General features: G+C 45.8%; 1 protein-coding gene across 1 annotated transcript; it reads right to left on the bottom strand.

Moving 5' to 3' along the window:
* Positions 1–502: 502 nt before the first annotated feature.
* jmjd6 (jumonji domain containing 6, arginine demethylase and lysine hydroxylase) lies at positions 503–11,734 on the bottom strand. Its single transcript, XM_079746237.1, has 6 exons — positions 11,311–11,734; positions 10,359–10,747; positions 9,425–9,711; positions 7,743–7,878; positions 6,978–7,119; positions 503–2,676 (listed from the first exon to the last, which is right to left on the bottom strand). Exons 1-6 carry the CDS (start codon positions 11,437–11,439, stop codon positions 2,548–2,550), a joined length of 1,212 nt encoding a protein of 403 aa, XP_079602363.1. The 5' UTR covers positions 11,440–11,734; the 3' UTR covers positions 503–2,547.
* Positions 11,735–11,876: the final 142 nt, after the last annotated feature.

The raw sequence follows: 11,876 nt of genomic DNA, 5'->3' as shown, positions 1-11,876 counted from the left end.
AATTGGAGCGTCTTCGAACAGGCCGTTTATAGCGTACATAACCCTTGAAACGTCGAGCCCCCCGCCCCCCCCGCAAAAAAACTACTGAAAATCAAAAAGTAGTCCCTCCAATATAAATAAGGCCTATTTCTACATAAATCATGTAATTGAAAATATATATTTCATAGAAACCATCTCCACTTTTTAATAATGAAATAAAGAACACAATTTTCGAGGTGTTAAAGGTGTTATTCAGGTGGGTCCCCCCCGTGTATCCTGCTGTTGCGCTGGCTCGTTGCACCCCTATGTCTACTTTACATCGGGCTGCACTTGTGGATGTGTGCCTCTGTAAAATATGGAAATATGTACAGTGACGCCTGCAAGTGATTAAATTATTGTTGATGTCCCCTCCAGAAAATACCCTTTAATCTTCATCTTCCATAAGCGAGCTGTAGGCCCTGCAGTCCACAGGCTGAAAGTTACACTCAAAATGTTTACATGATTATTTCTTTATTAGATGAAAATATATGACACTCATCAGCAAAAGTTGTTTCCCCTGGGGTCCATGTGGAATAACACAGTTCCCCGAACACATTAGTACTGGATCATCCATCTTCTTTCCTTCCTTCTAAATCCCTCTGGCATGGTTTTAGACAGAGACCCCCCATGGACCCAATCGTCTTGTGACTGTACAGGGACGCAAGCAGGACAGTCTCATGGCTCAGAGACGTCAGACCGATAGCCAACAGAGCTCCCATTCAAACCCAAACCACCAGTGGGTAATGAACTGAACCGGAGGTCTCATACATGGACCACTGAGAGACACGTCAGATAGACTGGTTTCCAATGAGGGCCATGAAGATCAGAGTTAACATTCAGAACTGGGGAAAGACCTCTAGAATAGGGTATACCTTTGGGAACTGGTTTGACGTTTAAAAGCAGGGCTACAATTCAGAACCAGGGCTCTGTTGACTTGGTCATAAATACCCAAATGTTTATGCTATGCTCTTAGTACTGACAAGTACAGTATCTACGATTTTAGATCAAGTGAACAGCCACAGAGAGAGACCTTATTTTTAGTCAAAGAACCAAAGACACAAACAGGACTTTATATAGGCACTTTAGTCTGATTAAAGACACAAATACAGCTTTTCACATATTGTGTTAATTTCCAACGTTTAAGGATGAGATCACATGAGCAAGGGAGACAAGCGGAAAGAGACTCCATCTTTAGAAAATCAGGTGTTTGGAATCACAGTGAAGAACAGAAGAGAAGATGGAAGGAACACAGACATCAATAAGCCTTTCTTCCTTATTCGTTACAGACCCATAGAACAATGAGTCGTTTACCAGAAACATATGGATTTGTGGGGTCACACGTCCCTTAACAAATGTCGGACTCCTCAAACCGATTAAATCAATGAAACCCAAGGCCCGACAGTTAAAACGTCACATGCGATGCAATTCTCGTGAGTTTGGCGCTCCCTTGTGTCTGCACAGAGCACCAAACCACTCCTACAGTAAACATTTTGTGATTTAGGATTCAAGATCAAGAGACTAGCCGTTCAGGATTATCTCGTCGTAGCAGCATATGGCACACCATTCCCCAGGAGAATGCTACTAAAAAGAACATAATAATCAAGAGCAAAATCGTATCCAACAACCACCAAAATACTAACCACCAAATTAAATGTTTTATTACAGAGGATTTGGTATTCTAGTGGATCACTTATTTCGACACCTGAGAACTGTTAACCCTTGAAACCACAGCCCTCTTTCCTCCCAAAATAAATTTCAAGCACTGGTGAGATAAAAAGGGAAATGTGAATGATCGTATGTTTGTTTCCCACGGTTTTTGAACAAAGCTGATCCATTTAATTTCCTTAAGGCTGACCGACCAGGTTGATGCCAAACAAAGCAAGTTTTTCTATCCACAACCCAATTAGTTCAGTGGAGAAGCCAAGCATAGAAGGTTAAAATAATAGAAGATATTAAAGTGGCATTTAATGCAAACCTCCTTTAGGGCAGCAGTGTGGCCCAGTGGCGGTAACTAAAGCAACAGGGGCCGTTCTAACTGGACAACCCTATACAATACAGCCCCTCTAGTGGATACATGGCCTCAGCTCAAGGAGCATACTGTGTTTCGGTAGTGTGGTCTACTGCCCCGCTGTCCTTATAACTGGGCCTCATCCCTCCTCATCAATCTCACTGCAATACCCCAACGGGTGTTAAGATCTGAGCTCTAGTACCCCCCCCCCCCCCAAGTATGACATCTCTAAGCCTCACTTTCATCTCACAGCTTTAAAGACATTTTGGAAGGTCTTATTTCCCCGCATCCTGTACTTCAGAAATATAGCCATGTTGCCTAAAGGACCCAGTGGGCCCCCAGAGGAGCCAGTAGGCCCCCAAAGGACCCAGTAGGCCCCCAATGGACCCAGTAGGCCCCCAAAGAACCGCCTGATCTTCTTCCCTCCATCCCCCCAGACAAAGCCCAGCGGTCATCAGTGCTAGGTGAGTGGCATGGCTGGGGGGGGGGGGGTCTTATGTAGTAGTGGACGTGGCTTGGGGTCACCGAGACGAGCTTCGCTCCTTGCTGATGCAGTCGTCCTTATTGCTGCTGTCGCCGTTGGATACGCCGCACGTCCGCCGCTTCTTCCTGCGGTGGGACATCCCGGCGTCGCCCTCCGAGCCCGAGCCCTGTGGAAAAGACAGGCACACGCCCGTTACCGACCCTGCACTCCAGCCCGGACCTTTGGGTACAGATCCAGTGTCTCTACTGATCCGTGTACCTGAGTCCTGACCTTTAGGTACTGATCTGGTGTCTTTATGGAACGAAACTGAACAGGCGGAACATAATAGTTTCCCTTCCTGAGAGAGATGGCACACTTCTCTATATTCCACTATCCATTAGTATTCCATTATATAATACTATGTACTCTAAACCCAAAAATCTATATTATAATATGCTCTCCTCACATAAGGTGCATAACATAATGGATTATGACTGAAACTTAAGCACAACGTTTCAATGACTTTCCTCTGAGGGCTGTAAGTGACAGCTAATGAAAAAATGTAACTGAGCTGAAACTACCGTTCCCACTGTGAACAAATAGACAGGGTATTCAGAGAAGTGCACTTTGTATTTTTACAACATTAACAGGGTACTCCTGTTTCCAGCAAGTGAACAAGATAAGTAGGATTTTAGAACAGCTGTGAAGGGACGTAAGAAGCAGCTTCATTACTACCATGATCAAAATAAAGATGTGAGCTGGAAGTTTCTTAGTCAGTTTAGGGAATTCCTCTAACCCAGTGGTTCCCAAACTGTGTGCCGCGGCACACTGGTGTGCCGTGAGGCAAGTCCAAGTGTGCCGTGGGATTTTGTGACAACCATAGCCTACTGCAATATAGTATACAACTAGACAAAAATAATTATTTTAATTTACTATATACTACTTTGAATGCACTCATTCCATAATACAGAGGCAAACTCGTTATCTAAAAACTATTTAAAAAATCCTCAAAGAGGATCCCACATTTCGCTGTTCGCGCAGTTGCGCAGGTGGGAATTTAATTTAGACTGTGACACATCAAAGGCAGTAGGTCAACACAACATTAAAACATAAACAAGAGGGAAAATGGAGCGCTTTCTCGTGCGGAGCAAATCACCAACCACCAGTGCAGAGACTGCCGAGTCCGACAACCCACCGAAGGAAAAGAGGAAAAAAACTGTCAGCCGACAGTATCATGAAAGTTACCTGTCTTATGGCTTCAGTTGGACCGGGGATGTCAACATTCCTCAGCCGGAGTGCGTCCTCTGTCGGGAGAAGTTAGCTAATGCTAATATGGTTCCAAGCAAGCTGAAGAGGCACTTGGAAACCAAACATCCCTTCCACGCTGAGAGAATCCTGGCCTATTTCAAAAGAGCGCGGGATCTGAACCAGAGGCAGCAAGACCGTTTGTTGGATTGTGTGAAAGTGTCTGAAAAGGCAATGGAGGCTAGCGTGCTAACATGCTAGCGGAGCTTATTGCAAAGCAAAAGAAGCCTCACACAATAGCAGAGACACTCATCCTCCCTGCTTCCAAAATAATTGCAGGTGTCATGCTGGGTCCAGATGCCGCAAATGAGCTATCCAAGGTGCCGGCATCTGATAACACAATCAAAAGAAGAATAGATGACATGTCAGAAGACATTGAACAACATTTAACAGAGAAACTGCAGGCGAGCGGCAGATTTTCTCTTCAAATAGATGAATCGACCGACATAAAGTGGGGCTGCCCAGCTCCTGGCAAACGTCAGGTATGTTGGCGGTGACTCTATTAAAGAGACTTTTTTCTTCTGTAAAGAAATGGCAAGCCATACAACGGGAGAAGAAATATTCAAGGTAACTGATAACTACTAATAGAAAACAATCTGTGCTGGAGTATGTGCGTCAGTCTGTGCACGGATGGTGTGGCATGCATGACGGGGAGAGTGAGAGGCTTTATTGCAAAGGTAAAAGCACAAAATCCACAGATAGTGACCAACCACTGCATTTTGCACCGAGAGGCATTAGTTGCCAAAACCATGCCCCCGGAGTTGACTGAGGTGCTGAATCAGGCTGTGCAGATGGTGAATTACATCAAATCAAGGCCCCTGAAATCTCGCCTTTTCTCCCAGCTGTGCGCTGAGATGGGAGCCGCCCACCAAAGCCTGATCCTCCACACAGAGGTACGATGGTTGTCTCGGGGGAAAGTCTTATCCCGTTTTTACGAGCTTCGGGAAGAGCTTTTGGAATTTTCACGTGAACACGCTGTCCCACATAAGGACAGGCTCGCGGATGAGAGCTGGTGCGCCAGGCTGGCTTACCTTGCAGACATATTTGGGCATCTCAACGAGTTAAACGCCAAGCTTCAGGGCAGGAATGAAAACATTTTATCATCCACAGACAAGATTCGGGGCTTTATGGGCTTAACTGACCCTGTGGCGCGAGGCTTTGGAACATGGCTCCATGAACATGTTCCCGCTGGCATCAGCTGCGCCACAGGCAGCCAGTGAGCGCGCTATATATGCCGAACACCTTCAGACCTTAAAAGAGAGGTTTGAGCGCTATTTTCCACGTGTGGCGGACATCGAGGACAATGACTGGATCCGAGACCCATTCAACCAGGAGTCCGAGTCAAGCGAGAAGCTCACTATGAAGGAGAGAGAGGAGAGCGCAGAGCTCCGTGCGGACCGCACGTTGAAACTGAAATTTAGTGAGCTCACCCTCCATCAGTTTTGGTTGGTTTGTGCATCAGAATATCCAACCATCTCCCACCACGCTATCGACCAACTTCTTCATTTCCCCACCACCTACCTGTGTGAGTTGGCGTTCTCCACTCTTGTTTACATGAAGAACAAGACCAGGTCACAGCTCTCTGTTGAGCAGGACTTGCGAGTGGCCATCTCCTCCGTGCCACCAAGGATTAAAAAAATCTGTGCGCCCCGACAGGCACATGTGTCCCACTGATTTGTTAGTAGGCAGAATATTTACAAAAAAAGCCTGATTCTAAATGTTAGTTATAATTTGTGGGTCAGATTCAGGACCATGCAGCTTTCTCATGGACAGTTCTCTGCTGAATTTCTGTTTCCTTTGCCTCACCTGTCTGGTTGAAATGGGTGTGTTTGATTAAGCCCAATTAGATAAAGTTTAAATATTTTTGTGAAGTATTTTGTTAATAAATATTTCATGAGTAGAATAGTTGTCTTTGTCACATCTTATTTGGCATTAGTAAATAATTATAAACTTAACAGATAAACAGATGATATTAGTGATAACACGTGTTATAAGGCTATTTTGCACAATAGGTGTGCCTTGAAATTTTTATTTGTCCTTTGGTGTGCCTTGGGCACAAAAAGTTTGGGAACCACTGCTCTAACCCATTGCAGGGACATGAAATTTGCTGAACATGTTTGGCTGCGGGTGTGCGATTAAGCAAGGGTTAGTATACTATGGTCGAGACTATTTTGGCTCGGTATGAGGGAGATATATAATCCCGGTTCTTGGGGTCCTTGCTCAAAACTCTGTTGAAAGGTGGGTTCACGGGCAGATGATTTAGAGATATGTGTGTTGCAACCGTCATATGTTCAGATGTTGGGCGGGGAACATGCTAGGGTACACGCCACAAGACACACACTTGGTACATAAACACGCCTGGGTACATTAAGCCTGTGTACAAACGGCTGGATACACAATGCCTAGGGACACACTGCCCTAGGGAGGGACACACTGCCTAGGGACACACTGCCCTAGGGACACACTGCCCTAGGGACACACTGCCCTAGGGACACACTGCCCTAGGGACACACTGCCCTAGGGACACACTGCCTTTGTACGTATTGCCCATGGACACAGTGCCTTTGTACATACTGTTCTCCTTTATGGATGGGTCTTCACGTGTGTGGTAATAAACGCCACGGGCATTGCTCTATGGCCGACTGCCATCTGAGACTTGAGCTAAAAATGCCTCAGGAGAGGAAACTCAAGATGGCAGCTGTACATGTCCAGCACCGAAATACAGATTTACTAGAGTGCTACTATAGATTTACTTCTATATATATTTACAGCTATAGATATTTACTACTAAAGATGTACTATTATATAATTACTGCTATAGAATTTAGCAATATAGATATCTTGTACTATAGATATCCCACTATATATACTGACTTCCAAATTAGAATTTTTACAACAGTTTTACTGATATATTTACTACTGTAGATATATACTGTTCTAGATTTACCATTGTAGATATTCTCAACTATAGATATATAGTACTACAGAGCAACCATCTTCCATTACGTAGAAATGTGTTAGAACACGTGCAATATGAAAACATTTGACTACCGTACACAGTTCCCATCAGATCTGAACCGTACAGATTTGGTATCAATGGAACACATTGATTGATTGTGTGTGTGCGCACACGTCCGTATTTGTGTGTGCAAGCGAGCGTGTGCGTATGTATGCAGCCCGTACTTCAGAGTCTGAGTCAGAGGAGCTGGAGGAGGAGGAGGAGGAGGAGGAGTCACTGGAGCTGTCGGAGGCGATGCCCGTGGACTCCTGGAGGTCCACCTTATCCGCCAGGGCCGCGAGCTCCGGACGCTCCTGCTTCAGCACGCTGAGACACACACACACACACACACACACACACACACACACACAACTCATCAGGCATCAACACCCAGTGGAGGACGTACAGAATCCTCACTGAACGGTCCTGGCTGTGTTTAAAGCCATGGCCTGGTTCTTGCTGGGTGGCAACAGAGCACCTAGACGTAGGGTGGTCAATCCCAGAGTACCAGTAGTCTCTGGTATCATGATATGATACCAGAGAGACTGTTGATCTGATACGAGAGAGATACATGATCTGAAACCAGACTGACTGTTGATCTGATACGAGAGAGATACATGATCTGTAACCAGACTGACTGTTGATCTGATACGAGAGAGATACATGATCTGTAACCAGACTGACTGTTGATCTGATACGAGAGAGATACATGATCTGTAACCAGACTGACTGTTGATCTGATACGAGAGAGATACATGATCTGATCTTAAATACATTGCACTTTCTAAAATGCTTTTTTAACTTTGCCTTTATTTTTCTACCAATTTTACTGATCTATTTTATTTAATTGTATGCCGATGTTTCTATGTGAAGCACTTTGAGTCTGCCTCGTTTTTGAAAAGTGCAATATAAATAAAGTTGCCTTGCCTAAAGTGGGAGTTGGTTCTTACCGATACCACTTCCTGGACAGCTTGGGGCGGCCGCGCACCGTCTTGTGCCAGACGATGGGGAAGTTGGTGGTGCTGGCAAAGTTCTGGGTGATGGCAATGGTGGTGTCCAGGTTCAGCACCACGTGCCACCAGCCTCCTGCGCGCGCGCACGCGCACACACACACACACACACACACACACACACACAGGATAGTTAAGTCTTCTGAATAGCCATGTTGGAGATATTAACTAGCAGGGCTACTAATATTATTAAGTACAAAGGTTATCGATATGAACTACATTAGGCAGATTGACGAACACAGAACTTGCGTGTTGTTCACGGATGTCACAAGCTGTGTTCGTCAATCTACCTATCGAGTCTTAAAGACAAGATGGCATAGACAGTAACGGTATTATATCACGGTATGTTAATTGTATCTTCTTATTTCGATATAAATGCTTCTGAAGGGGTAAAACACTGGTTAGGCAGCAAAACTGCATGAAAAAAAAAAAGCGAAATCTTTTCTCAATTTACTTCCATCTCTGAAAAACACTAATGTTTAATAGTATGGATTTCTTTCTCCACTTGCTGGTGGACCATGCCGTATAGTTTTGGCATCTCAATTTGGCTGAAGTGTGTGCGGGCAGGTAACGCGTACCTGGGATCGAGTGTTTTGACCATCTCTTTAAAGCCCTTTCTATCAACATTTGTCAAAGGGAACCATGTCCTTACACAGGTAAACAGTGACGGCGTTTGTTATCTCGTTCCACCGCTGGCTTTTTTTGTCGTAAGGACTGGCTTTGAAAAAAATGCCTGCGGAAGCGATTTCTATGGAAGAGATGCAGAGACAGCTTCACGCTACCAGCGTTTGTCTCATACGGTGTGGAATGAGAGATACTGCACGCCTGCGTGCTTGCGCAATAGAATACTGCCTGAGAAGGATGTATCGCTGTCAAATCTGTCCCTGGGAAAAGTTGCGCCAAATTGAAAAAGGAACTACGTTCGTTACCATATTTTCAGTAGTTGCGCGTAACTTTACTTTCTACATGAAAAAGTAGTAACGTTTCTGTATTAACGTGTTACTTACTTTGTAACGCGTTACACACAACACTGTCTACCAGTCACACGGTAACGTCAAAATCCATACCGTAGCGAAAATTCACACTGGTGTACTTTTTATACCGTTTATACCGTACACCCCTACATCATACTACCCTCAAACCTCAACCCAACTCTCGGATCATACAAAACAAACAGTTCTTCCGATCCCTGGCTGTTATTTGTTAACCAACAGAAGTCTGACCCTGCCAGTGAGCCAGCGGAGCAGAGGGTTTAGTTGCATCACCGCGGCAACTGGGATAAGGAGAATTTAGGACACATTTAAAACACCTGGTCATGAGGTCACCATGACTCATATACAGGGAGGACACACCAACTAGAACTGCAGAAGAGGAGGTTGAGGTATGGGAAGAGTAGAGACCAAGAGAAAGAGGGGGAGAAGGTGGAGGTCAAGGAGGACTGGAGGGGGAGAAGGAGCAGAGAGGAAGAGAGTGAGAAAGAGGATCAAGAGGGGTGTAGGTAGAGTAAAGAGGAGGAGAAGAAGAAGAATAGAAAGGAAGAGGAGAAGGTAGAGGAATTGTAGCATGGAAGTGGAAGAGGTGGAGAGGGAGGAGGTGGAAAAGGAGCCATCCCCCCCACTCACCTGGGACGAAGACGGTCTCCCCGGCCTTCTGCAGGACCTCCAGGGGTCTGAACTCAGCGGGCCAGCTGGGCTGCTGGGTGCGGGGGTACACCACAGAGAACCAGGTGACCGCCTCGTCCTGCTGGTTTCCCCCGTCCTCCCGCCGTACCTTGATCAGCTCACGGGGCGTGTGCGTGGGGAAGAGACACCAGCGCTTGTGACCCTGCACGAGGGCGTTCCAGGCACTCGTGCCCAGCGGGTCTATGTGGATCCCCGTCCCGGAGCGAGCCGGGCCCATCACAAACCACCTGGAGGACACAGAGAGGGAAGAACCGCTGATCAGCACCAAACAGTGCTCATGATACAACCGATTGCTTTGTCGTGATACGACATCTACAAAATTTGGTGTCAGTTAAAGCTAGGACAGACAATTTTATTTATCGATTGCGGTTGGGATGTTAATGACAAAAAATACTTTTTGAATAAATTGTAATTTTTTTGTCATATTGGTTGGAATTGTCTTAACATCCCAACTGCAATCGATAAATAAAATCCTCAAACAAAAAGGAAAAATTAATTGTACGTTCGGCTGTTGCTGGACTGTATAGGCCTTTCCAATCATTTTTATGCAGTATATAAACCCCGCGAACTGAGCGCACTCTTCCTGTGCCAAGCCTATAGAGTCTATAGTCAGACCTATAAGCAGACCGAAGCTACCAAGCTAGTCATGAGTTTTAGGGGATTGGTTTGGGAGGGATGCTTGAAGGGAGTCAACAGAGGACATATACGTGTACTCATCTTCATGTTTAAGTTTTAGTGTCTAGTTTTGAAAACCAAGACGAAGACTTTTGACTGCGTTGCAACTTACAAAAAGGTCTGTTGATCAGGGGCATGAAATAAAACAGCACAAGGCGCAGAGCAGAAGGAACAATCACAGGAAGTGGGCAGTGCAGACCTGTATGGCGGTCTGCGTTTCTCTCCGGCAAACTGGAAGAGGTCGTCTCTGAAGAACAGAGGAACCTGGTAGTCCTCCAGGAGCTTGCCCCTCTTGGCGTGCTCCCCGTAGCTGCTGTCGAAGATATACAACGGGCTGTCGTCCCGCGTTGTCTCCAGGTACTCTGTGTAGTACTTCATCTTCATCTTCACCGAGTAGCCGTCGTTGTCCTCGCCACACTTGAACTTCTGGTTGCGGTACTTGCGTTTGAGGCGCTCCACGGTCCACTTGTGGCGCGCTGGCCAGCTCTCCTGGCTGTTTTGCAGCACCACCGGCTTGTACGGCCGCTCAAAGCGCTGGATGAACTCCTCCGGGGTCAGCCGCAGGGTGTCCACGCGCTCCACGTTGTCCTGGCAAAACAAAGACAGCTTATCAGTCGGTACAGAGGCAATAGAGGGCGTGTGTGTGTTTTTGTGTTAGAAAGACAATCTTTTCCAATTGTGTGTACGAAGGGCGAACACATTCTCAAGGCACAACCACCATGCAATTTAAGGAATGTTAAAAAGAAGCCAGCTGAACAGAGTAACAAATTGATAAAGGTATAATGCAGCCGCAAATATCAATCTCTGATAAACACAGGTTTTAGATTAACAAGTTGACTGTTGATCAGTCACAGCAGACAACAGTATGCATGTCGCTCGGGACGAAGATGCAACAATTTTATAATTAATATATGCGGGTTAAAGTAGTCAAGAAATAAACAGGTTCCTGAATATCAGTCCTTTGAAAATGAGCTCCAACTCAAATCTTATGTAACAGCAAAAGGCTCCAAGTAGTACAGAACTGCTGCCTACGTGCAACAACAAGACGTACACACAGCTCTGGGTTGGGAACGTGAAACGTGCAGGATAGCAGGAGGCGAATGGAGGCTAAATTAGCCTCCGTTAGCCCAGCGGGAGCTACTGACAGGTACCTTGACAGTATGGTGTGACAGGTCGAAGGAGTCGCTGTAGCCATGCTTCGTCCAGTCTGACGAGTCCTTGAGCTCCGGCCTGGCATTGCGCTTCGCCTCTTTAATCCTCTTCTTGCTCTTGTGGTTCATTCCTCCAGTGGGACTGGGGCTGCAATATCAAGAGATCTAGCAAGAGGCTAGCTATCTAGCTACACTGGGGATATTATATGAAGTGATCTAGCAGCAGGTTAGCTAGCTAGCTACACTGGGACTGACGGAGAAGCACATTCGCTGGCGAATGTGTTTGAGGCCGGCTACAAACAGGGAAAGTTAAGCTAGTTTGAAAAATTGTTGAATAAAATCGGACGTTCTTTATTAAAAAATACCTGGTGGGTTATCAATATTCTTTCATATGTACCGCTTCGCTCCTGTTTAATGTGGGAGGTGTTTGATGAACAACTAGCATGCGATGCTAGTCTGCTTTCTAATTATACAATGAAATGAGCCCGCCCCTCGCTGATCTCAGTGGACGCTGATTGGTTACAGCCGTTGAGCGTGGAGACGGTGATTCGTTGAACTGTAGTATA

This window comes from Pollachius pollachius (genome assembly GCF_949987615.1).
Source record: "Pollachius pollachius genome assembly, chromosome: 11".
NCBI classification, from domain to species: Eukaryota; Metazoa; Chordata; class Actinopteri; order Gadiformes; family Gadidae; genus Pollachius; species Pollachius pollachius.
The sequence above is the reverse complement of the archived record's forward strand: the minus strand, read 5'-3'. Positions and strand labels throughout refer to the sequence as shown.

Bases quoted from the DNA above. Each gene is read 5' to 3' on its own strand.
- jmjd6 (XM_079746237.1), bottom strand. From the start codon at position 11,439: ATGAACCACAAGAGCAAGAAGAGGATTAAAGAGGCGAAGCGCAATGCC. The intron at 10,748-11,310 runs GTACCTGTCAGT...TTGTTTTGCCAG, and splicing joins TGTCACACCATACTGTCAAG to GACAACGTGGAGCGCGTGGA. The intron at 2,677-6,977 runs GTACGGGCTGCA...TCTTTTCCACAG, and splicing joins CCTCTGACTCAGACTCTGAA to GGCTCGGGCTCGGAGGGCGA.